The sequence below is a fragment of the Solenopsis invicta genome, chromosome 10 (assembly GCF_016802725.1).
Source record: "Solenopsis invicta isolate M01_SB chromosome 10, UNIL_Sinv_3.0, whole genome shotgun sequence".
NCBI classification, from domain to species: domain Eukaryota; kingdom Metazoa; phylum Arthropoda; class Insecta; order Hymenoptera; family Formicidae; genus Solenopsis; species Solenopsis invicta.
This window is the reverse complement of record NC_052673.1, coordinates 18570659-18592521: the sequence shown is the minus strand read 5'-3', so window position 1 is coordinate 18592521 and position 21863 is coordinate 18570659. Positions and strand designations below refer to the sequence as shown.

The 21863-nt window shown below is 38.1% G+C and overlaps 2 protein-coding genes across 4 annotated transcripts in view; one reads left to right on the top strand and one right to left on the bottom strand.

Annotated features, from left to right (window-relative positions):
• Nucleotides 1-21863, bottom strand: part of LOC105207919 (glucose-6-phosphate 1-epimerase) — a 74242-nt gene that overhangs the window by 31838 nt on the left and 20541 nt on the right. The gene's annotated exons all lie outside the window — the stretch shown is intronic.
• LOC105197678 (FERM domain-containing protein 5) overlaps nucleotides 1-21863 on the top strand; it is a 36304-nt gene that overhangs the window by 6290 nt on the left and 8151 nt on the right. For 2 of the 3 annotated variants that reach the window (XM_011164162.3, XM_011164160.3), the window contains exons 2-10: nucleotides 4960-5064; nucleotides 7674-7716; nucleotides 10067-10243; nucleotides 12242-12453; nucleotides 16356-16511; nucleotides 17217-17231; nucleotides 17955-18043; nucleotides 20616-20842; nucleotides 21551-21718. In XM_011164162.3, the coding sequence (XP_011162464.1) occupies nucleotides 4960-5064; nucleotides 7674-7716; nucleotides 10067-10243; nucleotides 12242-12453; nucleotides 16356-16511; nucleotides 17217-17231; nucleotides 17955-18043; nucleotides 20616-20842; nucleotides 21551-21718 (1192 nt within the window). The remainder of the gene's footprint in view (nucleotides 1-4959; nucleotides 5065-7673; nucleotides 7717-10066; nucleotides 10244-12241; nucleotides 12454-16355; nucleotides 16512-17216; nucleotides 17232-17954; nucleotides 18044-20615; nucleotides 20843-21550; nucleotides 21719-21863) is intronic. The other variant, XM_011164161.3, reaches the window with a different exon arrangement.

Sequence of the window (21863 nt, the reverse complement as noted above, 5' to 3'; positions counted from 1 at the left end):
ATTAAATTGAAAGAAAAACAAAATTAACGGATACGCGACCTGATTTATGGAAAATAATTGGAAAACAAATTTTTTATTAAATACACGAAAAATTGAATGAACAGTAAACGAGATTGAGAGCGAAACATTTTCTAATAATGTTGAAAACTTAATTATGTAAGCGAGGACAGCTTTTGATATGAATTTATTCATATGTATACATCGTTCACTATTCACTCTTGACACATTTTTGCTATAGGCAGTACAAAGGTAAGTTTGGAAAGTTACGTAGTTCGGATTAGGTTTACAAAGAATTTTAAGTATGTCTCTCGTTCTCACGACCGAGCTTAAACTTGCAGTCCTAGTGCAGCAGAAATTTCGCATTAAAACTTCAATTCTATTTCATGTTTCTCAAGTATGTTCAAGAAAACGTTCATTCATATGGCGCACATACGTATGCATCTTTTATTTATTTCTCTGCATTTTTTGGACTAATTGTAAGTCAAATGCAAAATCGATGAATTTCTATGAGGATCGATAATTTCTGCGATTTTTTTTTTTTTGAGACGCAAGATCAGCAAATCAGCCTTGCCAACTTGGCATATTTTTATAGCACATAAGTGATATACATACATATATATCAGAGTATAACTACAATAAACAATCCGGAAACATTTTTTGATATTGATTATTTCGTTCCTTAATACTGCTTGTATTTCCGGCCAATGTATGCAAATCCTTTGATTAAATTAAATTAAATGTATCTAGTTCATTTGTATGCGCGCATGCAACAGCATTCTGTGTCGCATGATTATGTTTCACGCTCGTTTATTATTCATAGCTTTAATTTATCATTTAGCTTCTCATATTATTTCACCATAAATATCCAATTAACATCTAGATAACGAGGTTGAAAGATCCTTTCTCATCGCAGTGCCAAGTATCGCGCCAAGGTGCTTCACATCAAGAACATTTTGCTGATACTTATCTCAAGAGACCGAATTGATAAGTTAATCTGATAACTGGAAAACTTAGTATTACAAATTGCAATGCTCTATTCGCTTTATCTCTTTAATATTGTTAGCAATATAACAGTAGAGAGAACTGATAGAACTAAAGGTTAGAAGTCAGTCGAGAGCTCGTGAGGTTCGCCGTGCTGAAATCTGATGGCTGACTCATTCGATCTTGAACTACTGCATGCGCGAAGCAGAGACTGACTACTTATACTAGAAATTCAGTTCAAAGCAGCCGTAAGGGCTATAAGATGTGTTCTTTTGCTTAGAGAATGCTAATACTGCTAATACGGCCTTGTATATGCGGCTGTACCGCTTTAATATTAATATCAAGTTTAACTTTTAGCGCAGATATCTGCTTTAGCGCAGATATCTGCTGTGTGGGTGTTTCATTCTTATTTCTTTTCAATGAATCGACATGAAAAATATGACGCTTCAATTAAAAAGTTTTTTCTATAAAAAGATTGCATCTATATAGTGTTTTTAATTTTGCAAAAAAATAAAGTCAAGGAAAAAAAACGTTTTTTCCAATTTTCTCGAAAAATACGGAAAAGAAATAATTGTGATAATAAATTACTACAATGTTTTTAGTTTTTCAGAAAAATAAAATTGAATAAACCTGGCCCTTTCTTACAAAAAATTTTAAAAAATAACTGTGATAATGATAGTAGACTTTATCAATGAATTATTTATTTATTAGAGCTCTTGTGAAAGAAGTCTTAAAATTATTGGCGCAAAAAATAATAAAGATGATATTATCTTAACAAAAGAAAAATTTTGAAAATACAGCAAAAAAAAAACGGAAGAAATTGTCTTTCCCCAAAATTCCGAGAATTTTTCCAGGCTAAGAACGCTACTCACAATATTTCTTCATTATCTTTAACTCTTTTAAGTAACGAGCAAATAAATGAAAATAACTTACATGAAAGAGTCCTACAGTATCAAACTTTTACTGAAAAAACTCTTTCATAATTTGAAAATAGTGTTTAAAAATAGTAATAATTGTATTATATTTTATTGTAACTCTTATTAGCTAGAAGTTGTTCGTATCTCACGATATCTCATCGTAATGTATTTTACACTTGAAATTTGTCGTTTGTACCATTTTTCCGCTTCTCTAGAGATCCCAGTTGATACTCATTTCGTGCCATTGTTGCGGGCTCAAGTCGCGCGCGTGCAAGCAATACCGATTTGCGCATCCGTCGAGTTCGCGCGGCGGGTAGCCCGTTGTATACGCGTTGCCGTCAATCTTGGGCGAGTAAATAACTCGCGAGGGGCTGTCGGACCTCCCTCTTATTAATCTACAATAATGCTAACACATCGAGTTCCTCGTACATTGTCAGTGCTTGGTGGAACATCGGAAGCAGAAGGCGTCGCTCGTGCACTTCAGGCATGCACGTTTCGTCGTCGCGTGGCTGGCCTAGGATGCACGTGAGGGTCGCTAAAAACACTCGACGTGTGTGCTGGGAATAACTACCGCACGGACGACCGGCAGATCTTCGTCTTCGTGAAAAACTTTCTCGGGCCTCCCCTCGGCTCGTATTTCGGACTATTTTACGACTTGTAGTAAGAACGTAGTAGCCTAACTCGTCGTGAATGTTATCCTAAAATATTCAATTTGATTCTCCATACGAGAGTTATTTCGGGACGTGACATTTCGACACCGCGCCTTCGCGGGAATAGTTCATTCAATAGCGGCTCGCGTAGAAATTTGCATTTGGAAAAATGTACAGCGCAGCATGCACCGTATTTTGCATTGTACTGCACGCGCGTCGCTCTGCATCGCGGCGCAAAGTAGTCGTTTGAAATTCCAATGCATAAAACGGCGGACAAACGTAAAAAAGTAATAACTGTAAAAGTGACTGTAAGAAGAAAGCGTTTTATGCTAATAACTGTTAACGTGTTGACGACTAATAATAATTTTGTACGTGATCAGTATCAAAATGGTCGAGACATTTGTTTTCGGGGGTTCTTCGATTGCATCGCATGTCCAATAGGAAATGCTGTATTCTGAGTACAACTAGAAGACAAAAATGTCTTCAATATCAGAAATACATTCCGTGTACAAAAGTTATTCAAATTAATGTAGACAGTTATACGCTTTCTTACAGTCAATAAGTCTATTATATAAAAGTTGTTTCTCTTTTTTAAAATATCACTGCGATTTTTAAGAAACAAGTTATGCAAATAATGCTGTTAAATCTTGTTAAATCTTGCATGTAGCTTACGTAATGATGAGAAAATATTTTTATCTAGTTTCCTCTTTAATTTTTTTTTTTTACTCATGACCTTGTATCGGCTGATATTTAATCCCGTGATTACAGAGATATTACGCTTAATAATAATTACGGTGATTTCGTACGTCCGATTATAGTTTTTGTTGCAAAAATCACGACTCATTTCTTACATAATCTGTATCGTACACGTGCCGGAAAGCATCTTGGTTATCTTTTTCCTGCAATATATCAGCACGGCATACGTCACATTTATGCCTCAAGTGATGTTTACTACAATAGATATTTTTCAATTTGTTTTGTTCCGATCGTATCATGTCACTTTCTTTATAGCGTCGATAAATCTTGTATCAGCGATCCTTTGTGACGTGATACGAAATCAAGCATATTTTAATCAGTTTTTTGTGCTAACATTCATATTGTATTTAAACTTATAAAAAATTAAATATTCTTTAAGAAATTCACTGCAGGCCAAAAATTTTGAAACACTTGCAATTTTCTCGTATCTCACTCGAAAAGTTTCAATTTTTATAAAATATCTTTCAACTTTGAAACTAAAACGGAAAAAGAGAGAAAAAAATTTTTTTTAAATAATGTCTGCTTGATTTGCAAATTTGTTAAACATTTGTAAAAAGGTTTCTGTATATTTAACTTTTCATAAAATGTGAGAAAACCACAAGCGTTTCAAAACTTTTGACTCGTAGCACATATTTATCCTTAAAAGAGATCATTAAAACTAAAGATAACATTTAAAATTGAAGGATGATGGTCTCGGAAAGCTTTCGTGTGACTCGGTTGCGAAAGTCGCGTTAGAGCACGTGTGTCCCGTTTCCGCAAGATAGGAAAGTGGTATGTCGCAAAGGCGTCGAGATCCTTGATTTATAGTTCACACTTTCGTAGCACTGTCGCAACCGTGAAGTTTTTTTATTTGTCAAAAAGTACGGAAAAGACATTATTTATTTGTCATGGATCGCGATAAGAATAGAGCTGAAATTAGTATTGCTCACGTAGTGTGTGCGTATGCATAATGCATTTTAAATAAATGTATAATTTTAACACGTAAGAATCGTGTATGAACCGCTCGCACGGATAAAACGGTAAAAAACGCGCAACAGCGCTTCAGATACTCCGATATGAAAACGGGAGATTTCCCGTGCTGCCGGAACGCAGCCGTCTTTTATCGGACTTCCGGTATTTCACGCGCTCTACGCGCCACGACGACGCGGCGACGTTTTCCCCGTCCGGGAATTGCGACAGAAAGAAGTGCCGTTGATTTGCATTTGCATAACGATTAGAAAAAGGTGAGGTAAAACCCGTCCCTGCTTTTCTCCTTGAAAATGTCCGTTTCAGAAATACGGAAGCCACTTGTGGAAAAATTTATTCACACCTTTCGCGTTTCCACACGATGTGTTAAAATTATATGATATCTCTCGGTTGTATAATTTTGTCATCAATATACTGATATTGGAAATCGTTATATTTATATAAAGAAAGAGAGAGAAGAGAAGAGAAGAGAAAGTCTGTTGAAGTATATTATTCTTTAGTATTATTCTTAAATGCAAGGATAATATTTAAGAATAATAACTCATAATGTAACCTCCATCAGCAATATGTATATATATATCATTCCTCCTCCAGCGTTTTCCTTTCCCGTATGAAAAATAAAGCAGACGAATCAAAATAAGCATTCACCGACCCGATTGCATCTGATGACGATTCCTTCTCTGTTGCAGCCACAAGACAAAGGACGATACATTCTCGAATATGTGTGTAAGCAGCTCAACATTTTGGAGATGGACTACTTCGGGCTTCGCTACGTCGATAAAGAAAGGGAAAGGGTAAGTGTGCGTTTAAAGAACATTGAATTCTTAAAGAAGACGCGGCTCCCACGAACGCCGTACTTCCGATTTCTCGCGTGTCTCGTTTCTTAGCTTGACGCTTGTTGCATTGGGCGTACAAATATTCGCATAATTACACAGCTTGTGTTTTTTTTTTTTTTTTTTAAAGACTGCTCTAGAAAATGACGGTGGGACGCGTTTACGAAAGACGAAAAGATCTTTGTCACGCAATTAAATTCGCTCTACTAACACCTGGAACGGCATGGCGTGCGCCGTACGCTCCATCGTAATCGTTATTCTTAGGTCATCAGTGTAATTCCGGAGGACTTAAAAATAGGCGTGCCTTGAAATACCAACGATTCACCGTAGTACATTCTGTTGTACTTTGCTCACGAACACACTTTAACGACAATCATTTATTCCGCTACTCCTCGCGCCTGTAATATTCCAAATTAAAACTTACGCGGTTGAATTTTTATCCGCAGAAAGACAGGATATTAAGTCTTTCATGGAAACTGCCGCACTTGCCGTAGTAATTGCTGCTGGGCCTTTCACTTCAACATGATAAGAGAGAGAGGAAGACAAAAAGATTTGTTTTTTTTTTATCGATCTCGTAATAATATTTACATCGTTCCGTACAATGGTGCGTTTCAATCGCATCGATCGCCGTGATTCCACGGCCAGAGGATACAAATCTAATTTACCTCATAAACGTTCGATCGTAACGAAGACCTGCAAACGCGATGAAAATATGCATGTATTTAGATACACGTACATAAGACATTTTTTTGCGATTACACGTATCGGCGTGCGTTTATTTTCAAATTAATAACGATCGAAATCGAGGAAAAGCGTGAGGAATAACGGATACGATATTTTGCGTAAAATTTATACGCGTTGCGAATATTCTATCATTATTTTTTACAAAAGGCACCCGTTACTTACAGTATCATAAGTTATTAAATCGTAATTCAATTGAGCAAAATTTCAGAATTTTCTCACGTTTGCTTGCTTTTTCACGGGCATTCCTAAAGAACCAGTTCGCCTGAAACGCACGGGCACTTTCACTTAAACTCGAATGGGTGGCTCGAGTACGTTGGAAAAAGCCATCGATCTTAATTTCAGTTGCAGAAGGTTTAATCCGGAATGAAAGTCGTGTCAGTTTCAACACAAATCCGCGGTAAATTAAAATAACTTTCGCGGGATAGGGGAACAGTAATTCTTCATTTCTCCCGTCGGATTTAAATTGATATTTAACAAAGACAGTTTTTAATTTTCTCCTATAAGAAATTATCGTTTTGCAGAGCGAGCTGCACATTCGTTAAAATGCATGGCTGAAGTGAATGGGAGAATACGCGCGGAACTCTGCATTATTTTAGCGGGATTATTTTTACTGCTCGTTTTTCAGCGACAAAACGTATAGCCTCGCGATTCCAGTGTAAAACAGCATCCCGCCGAGTTTTAGTCTTTCCGTTAAGGCCCGGTGAAATCAATATCGTCCGTCCGGACATCCGCAAACGTTCCGTCGTCCTTGTCTTTAAAAATTAACGCGCCGCACCCTATCCTCAGGCACCGCGCCGCTCCTCATTATTCTCTTTCTTTCTTTCTTTCTTTCTCTCTCGGTTTGGCAATCAAGCTTATGCCGCACGGGTGGAATTTTTTAAATAGAAATTGTAAACTAATATTTCATTACACATTTTGCGCAGTGCGACAATTTTTACAACTCGCACTTATGTACTCGATGTGCGACAATGAACCCCGAAAGAGGTGTACGTGTTACCTACAAATCCCCCTGAGGATGATAAATTGTATCGTACGTCATATCGATTGTTACTAGCCTGTGCGGCGTCTGCCGAGACCTATCTACTCGTTTTTTAAAGGTGGCCATTGTAACGAGGAGCTTAAAGAGATATACGGCGAACTGTAGAGCTATTCGCTCCGCTTTATTCTCTCGAGCGGATCCCCACTAAGCAGTTTGAGGGTGAGCTCAGGGATTTGAAATTGCTTGGTGCAACTGATCCTTGATCCTATATGTTATAGATTTTTAAAACTCATCGCGTAAATCTCTCTACTAGTACATGTATAACGGCATAGTCGCGCATAAAACGATGACTGGTAGGGACTCGTCGATGCGTACAGTTCACGCACTTGCGTCCAACGTAATGATCATTTTAATATCTTCACCGAGCACGCTGAAACGTGGATATTAGAACAGACGCGCAACCTCGTTGGCGTAATTTCCAACGGTAAATATCTCGTCATATGGACGAACGCGAGCGTGGGTTGTTACGATAATATCATTAGAGGCTTTTACTCAAAATTTTATGAGCAACTTCATGCTTCGCATTTTCGTCCCCCATTTTTCCACGGAGTGGTTACACGGGCAATGTGTACACTACCGTCAGAAAAATATAGTAGCAGTCAGAGAACAAGATACTATTCAAAATATCTTGAATTCATGTAACAAGTATGCTTGAACATTAAAACTACTTGCTTGTTAAACTACAACAATTGATATAGACTAGTAAAAAATAAATAAGAGTTTTTTAATAATAATAATTAAAATAAATGGTTCTGATGTGTATATTCGAATATTTTTTATTTTGCAGCATTGGCTGGACCTAGCGAAAACGGCGATCAAGCAAGTGAAAGGTTGGTACCATTTGGAACTTAATAAACGTTATCTTTCGCTTATATATAGATCTTTAAATAAAGTTAAACTATCATTCTCACTATGTTTTGATAAGGAAGTTTTGAAAACTCATTTCTCTCTATTCGTTATATTTTCTTATCAAAAAGATGCAAACGTTCTCCCGCGACGGCGCGCGGCGCGGTTAAATTGCAACAGTCATCTCATTCGCGGTTACGTGACGCAATTAATAACGCAAAGGATGTGACCGGAATACACAAATCGACGTCGGGCATAACGTCTTATTACGTTCGGGAGCAATTCCATTTTGACGTGGAAATGCTATACTGTCGTAAAGGCGTTTATAGTCGATCGACCATAATGACGTTGCAGCACAGAGAACGCAGGTATCACAGCGGAACAGCTGTGACCGAAGCAGGGTCGATCGTCGTCGAGGCACAACTTTTTCCTCCCCCGCCCGATTACGTCGGGTCGATGTCACATGAAAGTTTCAAGCAGTCGCGACCCGCTGGCCTATTCTCGTAAACTTGAACGGAGTAGACCTGTCCGAAAGCGTTAGAATTTATATATATTATATATTATATATATACTTATATTCTTAAAAAAAATATAGATATTTTTGTTCTTTTCACCTTGGAAAATCACGCCCGACGAAATGACGCAATTTCCTTAACAGAGAGATTAGATGTCGCGTGGTGTGGGAACAGAAAGAATACTCTGGCGCTCACCGAGGATGCGACAGGAAATTTTTCCCTTACGCTGGAATTAAATAAAAGGGCTGATTTTGGACCGAAAGAGATATTTGGCGAATGAGCGTCTTTTGTCGCCGTACCTGTTGCTCTTAATGCTCGCAGAGACTATTATTATTCTATTTTAGTATCGATATATTTAAACGCGTTATAAACGCATTTGTATTGTTACACAGCGCGCGACGCCAAGTCAAAACTGATTAAACGTAATGTGGTCCGATTTGCTTGATATCTGTCAATACGTTTTGTAAAAGGTCAGCGCTAAGACAGTATTCGCGAGTATCTTATATCTGTCGAAGGCAACGAGCCATAATGATACCGTATCGAATGGGATCATGACCTCGCATTACGGAAGCGGCAACGCTATGTTATCATCGAGTGTAGAGGCCCGATTTGCATAGGCGATACATTCGTAAGTGTATATTTGCTGTTCCAGCTGTTCCTCTCATTTGTAAAAAATAAATATCTGCGCGCGTCCGTTCGCAAGATACGTACGACGCAACAGGATAATCGTCAACTCATGCAAAATGAGAACTTACAAGCGTCCACATCGCTTCGCTCATATCGCCGCTGTCGCCCGCTCGCGTTTCCATCTTCGTTTTGAAGTGTTTTTATACGCGTGGAATACTAGCAAACGCTATTTCCTCTGAAATCGCGTGTATCGATCGACGTTCCGAGAAGAGAGAGCAGATCGATATATACACATCGCTCTGCCGTGAAACCAGTTATCGAGAATGCTGTCGAATTATTTCAAAATTGATTTTACGAAATTATAGTTACATAATTGCATTAAGTTCGATCGCGTCGTTATGTAATAAACAGAGAATGATATCTATACGGGGAAGGTTTAATAGGTACGACGACAGGCAGTAGTTATATTAACAATGCATCTATACACTACGCGCGCGCGCATAATACACATTTGTGTACTCGTGACGAGTTGTGCGAAAGAGATAAATATGGATTTAGGTACGCTTGTGTTAAATTCAACAAATATACGAGCGAAGATGTACAAGATATAGGGGAAAATTGCTGAATGCATATCCCACTCAAGTTATTTTTTATTAAATAATCCCATTTAGTATTGATCAGTATGCAAACGAACGTTGGAAATTGTAGCTTGATGTTTCAGGTACCTATTACGGCAATGTTTAATCTTTCATCTATAACAAATTAATTTATTACAAGCCTTTTTATTATATAACATGCTGTAAAAGGTATTAGGCAATTGTACCTGTCACCTTTAGGTTTATTACATTTTAAACCTTATTAAACGAAAATATATAAAATATATGTAAAGTACGATTCAAGCGACCGGTACGCATTCAGCAACTTGCCTATTTATATTATATAATACTACGCGTATACTCGTGACGAGTTTGGGTAGAAAAGATAAATATGAATTTAGCTCGTGTTAAGTTCAACGAATTTACATCCAAGATTATACCAGATATATTTCAGATCAAGCACGTAGAATTGTATTGAAAAATGTATCGTGTGTTAAATCGCGAGCATTACGTTTCTCTTGCAGGACAAAAGTACACGGAGGTCGTAGTCGAAAACACTGATTCATATCTAACCATTCGCTGTCACTATGTTTCAGACATGCACGAGATTTTGCTGTGTTTTCGCGTGAAATTCTATCCGCCCGATCCTCTGCGGCTAAAGGAGGAGATCACCAGGTATCAAGTGTACCAGCAACTCAAAAGGGACCTGCTTTACGGACGTTTGTGTTGCAGCCCCGGCGAGGCAGCGCTTCTGGTGGCTTGCATTGTGCAAAGTAAGTTTGTCCTGCGTCATCCTCTACTGATTTTCCGTCTTCAAATTTTACATCGTAGCTGTGTTTTAACAAAAGAAAAGACAACGAAGCACAAAGACTCATCTGACCATCCGCGTTTGCGTCTTTACACAAGAATGTTTTCTCCTTTGTAAATATATTCGTTTATCATTTTTCACTGAAAATCCTTTTCTACGTACTAAAATCTTACTTCTTTATTTATCAAAAGTATTTTTTTTTAATTGTTCTAAATTCAGAAGAAACCAATTTCTTTCTTGATAAAAACAGTCGAATTAAATAATTATAAAGTAAAATAATGATTAATACAATTTTATATTTAACATTAAAATCGTGAAGTAATGAACAGTGCATGACGTTTGCAGCTGTAGTTTCTGCTTTTCTGCGCTTCATGTGTTCGTTCGGTCAATTTATTCCTTTATCTCGACTTCGGGAATCCCATAATTCAGGATTTCCTTCCAGTGACCTATCACGGTCATCGTGTATCACCCACCCCACCCATTGATCGTCGCCCATCGATCGTGTAACACCGTTCCTGTAAAATGTACGGTTGTGTGGCTTTGCGTTTATTTTCTTTGAGCTTTATAAAAAAAAATTCTTTGCTAATGTCTCGAATCTGTCAGGGTCTCTCGTAAAACTTGATTAAGCCTATTAGTACTAGATCGTTGAATAATGGTCGTTGTTCAAATACCGAGGATTAATCAATTTCGCTATTAGACTGGTTAGTGTCGAACAGCGTATTCAGTCTTAATAAAATTGTAATCGATGGTATCTTTAACACCTACATATGCATACGCCGTGCCGTTAAATTTAGTTCCTCACACTTTAGCGAGAAATGTAACTATTTACGGAATCTCAGACTGTGATCGAAGTAGTTGGTCTGGAAAGTAACCTTCTAGAGTCGGTGTCCTCTTATATAAGTACGGATTCAACCTTTTGTTTGTCTTGCAAGCTCGTTATCAAGAAGTACGTAATCACCAGGCCAATCAATGAACCGCCACTTTCCACCGATCGTGACTCTCTGCTGTATTAAAACTTCGGTCGTCGACCATCAATTCTTAGACCGTTCACCTTTCAGCGAACCGTGGCTCTGTAACTACAAAAACTATTCGCTCTCCGTTGGATCTTTTTGCTGACCTTGGTGATAGCCGTTCTTAGTTCCTCATAGCGGAACGCGATCGACACGCTTTTTCTCGATTTGCTAAAGTATTCCGTTTTTCATGCAGATATCTCGTACGTTCTTCGCAAAATAAATGGCGTTCTTTAGATAGACCGTTTCATCGAGTGGAGAAGATAGAAACTGCCGCGGATTAGTTTGATATTTCGAAAGATTTGTTTGCTTCCCCTGTCATTTGTCTTTAACATCCGGTTCAAGCAGCGCTCATTTCTCCATCGCGGACAATTTATGTCCGGGCGTCCGCGCCCTGTTGCGATTTGAGTAATATCCGCGATGAGCGCCGGTCATTTTTTCAACCATCCGTCATACGATCATTATCTCGGAGCGTGCTCGATAATTATCCTCGTCAAGCAACTCTTTCTTGATACAAAGAAGATTTTTCGAAGAAATTTACAATTTATAATCATATATGAAAAGAGAGAGAGAATATTTTTGCTAATGTATTTAAAAAATTTAGCTAAATACAGATTTGTGAAAATAATTTTGTTAGACCATCAAAATAATTAGGAGGGACGTACATAATTGACAAATAATAATGCAAAATTAACATTTTAGTAACCAATTTGAGCGTTCAACAATTATTGCATTTTGATTATTTTCTATATGCAGAAATAATAAATTAAATTTTTAGACACTTTGGCAAAACTGCGTTCTTCCTATGTATAATAATTTTCAGACGTTTTCCCATCGATGTGTGTGTAAATAAAATGAATATTCTATGTGTGTATTTATGTATGGAATAAAGAATGAAGAAAAAACGCGCGATTGATATTTACGAGACAGCCTTTCTTTTGTGGAATTCTCAGGTGAATTGGGGGATTACGATCCCGAGATCCACGAAGGGAACTATATCTCCGAGCACAAATTGCTGAAGACGCAGACGCCGACGATCGAGGAGAAGGCGATGGAGCTACATCAGACTCAGTTGAAAGGGTTCACCCCGGAACAGGCGGAAAACCACTTTCTTAGGATAGCTTCGCAACTGGATACGTACGCGGTCGACCCACATCCGGTCAAGGTAAATTTCGTTATCCTTGTAGCACGCTTCTTGTAGCAACGAGTGAATAATTTCATAGAGGACTTTCAATTAACAAATTCGTATTTTGATTCGCTTTCATTTCTAATTCGTTTGCAAACACTAACGGTGTCACTTACAGAACCTGAAGAAACTTGAAAAACTATTTAAACTTTTATCCAAAAAAAAAAAAAAAAAAAAAAAAACCCCAAGAAAATCGGCCGAGTGTTGTCTTTAAGATAACCGAAGTAGTCGTGATCAACGACAATACGGACGATAACATTGTCGTGGAGCAAACTTGAACGTTGCTAACGGGTTGATAGCGTGACTAACTCGGGCGAACTCTCATGGTCGTTTCCCTTCGTGATGCTAATGACACCCTTCTTTATTTCCGGCAATACGTTTCAATCCGTTAGCGACATGCTGTCCTTTGACGAAACTCTACACCGATGATCGTTGCTTTTTACGTGACTCTTCAATCAAAAAACGAATTCATACAAAGAATAAATTCTTAATTCACGTACATTTTTATTCTTGAATGATATTTGTTTTCGTAAGTACGAAATGCTCTTTTCAATTACAACTGTTCACTTGCATCAATAATAAATATATTTGTGCGAAGTATATTTTATAGCAACATGAGTGAAATGTGCAATGAACCTGCCACAGCAGAAGATAAAATAATCCTAATCCAAGCATATTTAATGTTAGACGGACGCAATTTTATTCTTTAAATAAAGTAAAATTTGTATTCAATTAAGAATATCTTTTCGCTTTGTTTCAAGAATAATTTATTCTTAATGAAAGATTATTTATTTTTGGCTCTATTTTAAGTATAAAATGTTTTTAGATTAAAGTATATTTATGCATTTCTTTAAGAATTCATTTTTTTGTATGTTTCTTAATCGAAAATCCTTTAATATTATTCACGAGTGGCATCTATCTGTCCAATTCGTTTGAAAATTCAAAGCCGATGATTTATTGGTAAAATGGTAATTCCGATGACCCGCTTTTCTTCTCAACGGGAGATTCGAGACTTTAAAATATTTATGTTGCAATTGCCTGAACTATTATTACAAATCTCGCGTTACATTGTTCCGGAATTTTGAAAAACAGCTTTCGTTTAATTGTTTCATCAGAATGCAGCGAAAGTGTATCGTTTATTTCATCCTTATCAAAAATGCAGATCGCAATTCGGGCGCGAAGAATAATGAGGCTTCGTTGTGAGTTTTGAGATCGATGAACGTGGATTAATAAATTCGAGGCAGAGGGGCCGAGTGTAGCCGTACATGTATCGTGAATAAAAGTCGTATATCTCGCCTACGTCGATAAAAGTCCATAACCAGTTTATCTTCCTCGCGAGAGAACGTTCGCGCTTTGTGTGTTCGTAAATCGGCGATCTTTTTTACTTCGCCACGATATCCGTGATATTTCGCCGCTTTGGAACGTTCAAACGCGCACCTGAATCTATAATTGCATTTCTATTATTACTATGTGATAACTAAATATTCGGAATGGTATTGCGCTATCATTGTGTCCGTAAAACGCGAGTTATATAATTCGAGTATTACAAAATTCAATATAAATATTATTAATGTAAGCTAAACCGTGCGCATTACATGAAATACGAATTTTTATTCGCTCATTCGTGTATCATTTAACTCGCATTTAATTTGCAATGATTCTGATTCGCGCGGACTACATTTTTCACCTAACGGTTCCGCAAGATAGGAGGCGTTCTCGGAGATAACCGATTTCAGCTGCCATTGATGTCTCCTCCAATATCGCAGCATATGAAGCAGCGTTCATTGATATTCAAACGAGAAGCAACCCTTCTCGTTTGCGGGATTTCCTCGAGAGCATATCTTGGCGTATCCATTATATCCCGCCGACGGATTGAAGACTCGTTCAAAACATCTTTATCCAATTGTTACCGTGATATGTACCAACCCGCGTACAGGTAGCCTCTTGACTTGTACGAATCGAAAAGTGAACATTTTAGAATCGTATTCTCTAAAATCTTTGGAGTGGAATCCCACTCTAAAAGTGTGAAAATCCTGCCAGTCTTGATAAAGAGTGGCAGAATTTTCACATTTTTAAAGTGAAATTCCACTCTTTTAGATGAAATTCCACTCCAAAAAATTTAGAGAATAAGTTATCAGTAGGAAATTCGCGTATTATACACTAGAAAAAATGTTATACCAATAAAAAATTCAGTTACAACATACTGAACAAAACTATTTCATTTGTATAAACAAATTTTTTTAACTCAATTCAAATCAAGAAAGGCCTGCATGGAAAAAAGAGTTTGGTAATAATAATCAAGCCTAGATGATAGTTATTAAGCTTTGGTAAAATAGTTTCACACAATTAAATATTCAGTTAATATGACTAACTATTCAGTAGCCGATTAGTTACTATTATTATGTTTGTTTATTATTAATCAATATTGCTAACTAATAAATATTGCTAAATATTTGATTATATTAGCCAAACATTTAATTGAAATTATTTCACCAAAGCTTAATTATTATTAGCAAAATTTTTTTCAGTGTGATAGTCGTAGCAAGATCTTAGTGTTAAAATAATGTTTTTTGTGTAATTTTTAACATTTTCTAATTCTCTGAACTATGCGCCGTTACTCTCAGACACAGCTCTTAAATTGAATTAGAAAAATAATAATTAAAAGTAAATATTTTTTATCAACATATTTCGTAGAAGTAATTCTTTATTATATAAAACAAAGCGTTTAGTTACTCAAACTAAATGTCTGAAACTAAAAACATTTTGCCAAAGGCATTAAATGTTTTTTCTAATATGTCGCGCGGTTATTTTTATTTATTCTGTAACAATTTTCTTATACCCTGTCCCAAGTGGCGAAACGATCTTCCAAGCGATAATCTAGCGATGAAATGCCTTTTAATATTAACTCTATCATCGACACACTTTCAGTACTGCTAGAGCAAGGCGCGGTATTGTTTAATTAATGTCTCAGCCGATCGATGAGCCCATTGAAAGCATCGCCGTTATCTTTGCCGAGACACTTGCTGACAAATAAACTACGATATACAAGCGACTCGACGAACTAACTAACAATCTCGCATTTCGTATCGGCCGCGTGGAAAAACAAGCCGCTATTATTCGTCACGATGCATTCATTGCACTCTCGCGTCACGAGAGACGAGTGCGCGTGACGACGTGGTAGCACCTGTCGTTTATTGGTTTTTCACTTCCTGGCTGCACGGCGACATTTTCGCTGAAGAATAATCGCGATCCACTATTGCGACCGTCTTCCATTTAAGGGAAAATGTCATTTTGATTATAGCACCGTTGATTACGAGTCGTTCTCACTATTACGAGTCGTTCTCACTTACTCGAGAAAGGGTACCGCGTTGTAAAGTATCTATTTCACGCACCGAACTTTCATCTCGTTGGCCGTCACGATGCAATGTACAAAGTGCACTTGTCGGAAATGGTCGACAGTAACGACGCGGCGACGCATTGAATAAATCGTGGAAAAAAAACGACTCTTAGAGAAAAATGACTCAGAGAGTGAGCAACGATTACAAATAAACATAACGATCACCGGGTAACTTTAATAAAAAAAGTTTTCCACGTAATTAGCTGTATCTGGGACAGTAATTATACATATAAATTGTTTTCCCTGCGCCATCGATCGAAATTTCACGAAATTTGAATAAAAACTATTTCCGATGTAAATTAAAAGAAATAAAGTTGCAATTGAATTTCAGTAATTTCGGTAACCCTTCGAAGTAGCGAATACATTAAACTAAATGGAAAATTCTTAAATTCTCTCTCGCATTATCCACGCGAACGTCACGTTGCATTTCCGGCCACGTTGCGATTCTATTTTCTGATAAATACGTTCGCGTTCACATTTACAGGATCCTGACAAGGGCACGCAGCTTCATCTAGGCATTAACCACTGTGGAATCCTGACGTTCCAAGACTCACGGAAGATACAACATTTCCGCTGGTCGGAAGTTCAGAAGATCAATTTCGAAGGGAAGATGTTTATCGTGCATGTGACGATAAGCGAGGTAAATGTATTTGTTGTTGGCCGGGTGCCGCGATCCGTCGAGTGAAAACCGACGACAGATGCGATTCCGCATCCAACGATAATTAAAATTTTCCACACAAGTTTTCGCGAATACTACGTTGTAAAAAAGAATCTCATTAACAGTAACATTACGATTTAATTACTAAAATTATGGTGCATTAAATACATTATACGAAGAATACAATCGTGAGAATAACGCTTACAATTAGTAAAACGCGGCGGCTTCGTTATCCTGGATGTAACGTGTGATGCGTTGCGTGAAATCAAAACGTAAACGAAGACTTTTAAAACTGAGCCGTTATTCTTATTGCAAAGTTCGTCGAATTTGTAGCGTTCGTTCAATTCCGAATGTTAAGCGTACGACGGTAATAAAAAGAAGACCTCCGTCGCGTTGAGAAGGATCTCCGTCGGAATTATTTAACCGCCTTTCGCATATCGCGTTACGCAAGTTCAGACCCTTCAAGCCCTTGAGAAAAACTTGTTTTATCTCGACTTGTAATTTCTAATTAGAAACCCTGTATACATACCGTGTTACGATAATCGCACGTGAAAATGCGCGCTCTCGTTCGTGCATGACTCGCTCGCGTGCAACGTATGTGCGTGCGGTATGTGCATGTGACGTCAGACACTACGTGATTGTATAAGTTAAGTAATCTTATTATTTCTCTCTGCTGGACTCGCGCAGGACGTGAGGACGAAGGTGAGTTGAAGAGCGATTTTAATCGCTGAATTTTAATACACGGTTTAATTATCATGAAAACAACGTAGAATCGGAAGATAACGCACGTCGAAGGGAAGAAAAACGAACGGTCTCGAACCATTTCCCTCTGCATGTTTTTATATGGTTTTATTCCGTCTTTTATCAAAATATCGGAATAATACAGATGCTTTTAGAAGATACGTATCTTATGACTTACGTTCGCCTTGCGAATAATAAATCTTTCTTATCTCACGAACCCCCGTTGCCTTCGCATTATTTTTCGTCGCTCATAAAACCACGAATAAACAACTGTCTTTGTCACGTCGAAACTATACATTTTGGCAGGATATCCGTCTCATACATTTTCAAACTGGAAATTCCGCTCACAAAACGTAACGAATCGCGTTCTCCAAGCCGATAATATTCATATTCATACGCGTTCAAAGTAGAATATTCATATTCTACTTTGCAATCGCGTAAACGCGATGTGACATGGCAACATTCTCAAATAAGTGATTGTTATCGCGCAGTCATTACAGAATATCGCTATCGATCACTAGAACGACTTAAAATTCATCTACTTGGCTTTTTTTCTATTACTTATTTTTCCTCGAGAGCAAAGATGATTTGTATTGGCTTTACTTTCCGGAAACGTGAATATTTGCTGACATAATACGTCAAGGTAGGATATTTCTCGAGCGTTTTCGTATTTGCAATTTTCAGAAAAAGCATCTCGTCGGGTTCAAATGTCCCACGGCAACAAACTGTCGTCACGTGTGGAGGTGCGCCATCGAGCAGATGCTGTTTTTTACGTGAGTACCTCTTCCCTCGTGTTTCCCCTAAAGGCACGTATGAGATTTACCATGTTTTACACCGCATGGCGTTTCCGCTGCTTACGAAGAAGCTTTCATCCATTCACGTTCTCACCACGTTCCTGTATGTTAACTATTTAAATGCGCTCAAAGGGGATGCTCACATTTTAAATTAAAAACAAAGGGAAGTAGCCCGATACGCGTTTCATTCAGTCAAATCGAATTTTAGTGCATAATAATATTTTCTGCGTGAATTTGTATACATTTGCAGATGATAGAACTGGAAAATAATTATAAATTCACGCAGAAAATGTTATTAGGCATCAAGATCCAGTTTTACCGAATAAGCTGCATTTTTCTCTTATTTACAAAAGTATTTTCCACTTTATAATTTCATTTCCGACTTCCAGAGTTTTTTTTTTTCTTTATACGACGTTACATGTAATCGTTGTGATCGAAATCGCAGAGATTATTTGACGAATACGAAATTTGTTAGTCTTTTCTCTCGCGAAAATTTAGTAACGACCGATCGCTCGCAGGTTTCTAGTTTTTCGTTAGGGCGAAGTTTGCAAAATATCTTCCAGCGCGTTTTCGCGTTTTGGGCATGCCCCATACGTGCGGCTTTTTCGAAATTTCCGAGATAAGTAATTGAACGAGGGCCGTAAAAGTGGCTCCGGCGCTGCTGTAAAAGATGCATCCCCGGAAATATCGCTGGCACTTACATGCACGGTTTATACGCTACCATGGCGCGGTCAAATTTAACGTTTCTATCGCGAGCATTGATGGACGCCCGAATGCTCGTGCTTGTAGAAGGTCGTTTCAACGACGAACGTATCGTCTCAATTCATACGCGGTACATTTATATGTAGCGAAGCATTGAAACTTTACGAGTGTCAGTTAAGCGAGGGCACTAAAAATGCATGCATCTCTATACAGTCACATGTCTCCGCAATTGTCGAGTCCTGCGAACCAAAGTCGCTTCGGACGCTTCGTCGTTTTCAAATATCATTCTACAACGTTTCAATCAATTTTGCGATCATGTAAGTACAACGTGGTACTATTTTCGAATTAAGACAAGCAGCGTTCGTGACACTGCGCGCGAAATTGTTGAAACGCACGAAATTTAAATCGATTGAATTTCTCATAATAAATTCCATTCCTCGAAATTTTCTTGCAAAAACGAAATTGTTGAATCTGCCTAACATATTCGTTTTTACATCAAGTTCCATCGAAAAGAAAATTTGTTAGGTTTCGTGATTTCGCGATGCAATAAAAACGGCATGAAAGGATTACTGGAGGAATGCACGCGATCTTGACATTGGTCATATTTACTCGTAGATGAAGATATACGCTTATCGGAGTATCTCAAGTGCACATTAGAAATACAGCCAAGTAAAATCGCGCCGGTGAACGACCTGTTGTCTTGTCGCGCTAATTTGGCCGTCATCCAGATTATTAAGTACGGTTGCAACTTTGACGCCTGCTACGAGACAGAATCCGCGACAGAAATTCAACTTGCGTTATTTCAATTTTAATTGCAAACTTTTTCCAAGAGAAACATGTTGATATAACGAACTGTAATAATTTACAACGGACAGATCAAAATATTCGTTCTCACATTGTTGAAATGCTGCTGCAGCTGCAACCAAACGTGAAAAACAGTTAGAGAAGACGATCTGATCAATTAGGCGGAGATATTACCCAAGGGGAATCGAATTCCTGCGGGTTACCGAAATTCGGTGAGTTAGCGTTAGCCCACAGCGGCGAACGCGATGATTTCGATCGCGAGACTAGCTTAATTCCGCTTGGCAAATTTATGCGGCCATAAATCCTTCGCGCTTAGTTGGATTCCGGCGCGGGTGAAGGCCTATTCTCGATACTAGCGATCTTTTCGCCGCGTCGCGCCGCGCGCCACTGAATAAAGTTCGTGTTCGACGATCCGAACGAGCGGATTAGTCGCGCCTGGCGACGTTCTTTTTAAACGTGCTTAGAAGAGATGCATTCAAAAATGTTTCATCGCGGTGATAGTTCGCTGTGAATAATAATAATAATTACTGCTTACCGATGTGGGACACGATACTCTTTAAGTCTCGTAGAACAAAAATCGAGCTTGTACAAATATTGAAGTGATTTACCACTCTATAAGAGTCCTCAAAATTCATTCCTACACAGAAAAAAAATTAGTATCAAATCAACAATTCATTGTTTCATATAATAAGCAAGAATATAAAATTTTGAAAGAATTTAATAATCTTAAGTAGACATGATTTGCTAACATGAAAAAACAAAATTTCTTTATATTAGCAAGTTATGTCAGTTTAAGACTGTAAATTCTTTCAAAAAGATTTGATATTCTCGCTTATACATACATGAAACAATGAGATGTTGATTTGATACTAATTCTTTTTCTGTACAGGACGCTGCATAGGAGTGATTTTTGACTCTTAGCTGAGTGGCAAATCACTCGGATAATTGCACAAGCTTAATTTTCACTCTTTTAAAGTGACGTTTCACTCCATGGGATTTAGAGAGTAGCATTAGGAATAATTTTTAACGGCTCGACTATGCGCAGCTTGCCGAGGGCGTCGGACGCGCCGGTGGTGAGTGGCGGCTCTATCTTCTCGTGGGGATACAAGTTTAAATATACCGGAAGAACGGAGAGGGAAGTTCTGGAGGAGGCAGGACCACTCCGGAAGGAGGAACCGCCGATACAACGCTGCCAGACGACGTGCTTGAGAAGAAAGGCCAGCAGCGTACCGGCAACTCCCAGCACGCCGAGCCAGGACCTCGTCGAAATACGTGAGTCATTTTTTTTTACTACCACGTTAATTTGCATATATGTTGTCCGTTTATTTTCCTTTTTTATTTTAATTCATACTAACGGACGCGAAACGTACATTTGTTTCGTAGAATGACGGGAAGTCAGACAGATTTAAGATGTTTTGTCGAGGATTAACTACCAACTTTATACAATAATCCAATTTTTTTTTAATTGAAAGAGACATACGGCAGGATAACCCCGGTGTTTACGCCACGCGAGGATTTATGCCGCAGTAGTTAGAAAAAAATAGAAAGCACGAATTTGCTTGCAATCACTTTGTTACATGCCTGTTTATGTTACATTAGTATCGTATTGCGATTTCAATTTTTTACTCGATAGTAACGACACGATAGTGAGTTAAATCAATTTCTCAATGTTGTGAGTAGTGCAGGGAACTACAACCTACGTAAAATGATTACTGTTCCTGCAGGGAGTATAAAAGGCTTAATGGTCATTTCGTAAGAAACTACACAAGGGTAAAAGGGATTGGTGGGTTATACCAGAATATCCTTAGCTCTTCTATTCTTTCTTCAATTCTCCCTCATGAATTTCTTTTCCTTTTATGTAAAAAAATATTTCTTTTTTTAATTTCTTTCAATAGGTGTAGCATTATACCGAAATTATTCTAGCTGAAATGCAACCTTGATGCACGAGCTGTACGAAGCCTTTGTTGCCTCACGTTTCAGGATATTCTAGCTTACCACGTAGCTGTCACAGCGCGGGCCTAGACGGCACCGGGATGCTGGAGGGCGGTGCGGGTGTTCCTCTCAGCTCGCCCTACTGTCCAGACAATACCTTGCCCCTTCTGGAGACTGTATCCGAGGACCAAGAGATTCATGCCAGGAGAAACAACGGTTAGTCAACGGTCGCGATGACGGCCATCTTTTCTTCTTTTCTTTCTCTCCCTCTCTCTTTCTTTCTCTTTCTCTACATATCTATATCTTTCTTTTTTTCTCCCGTTCGAAACATTGGATTCCCTAAACTCGTTCAGCTTCCCGG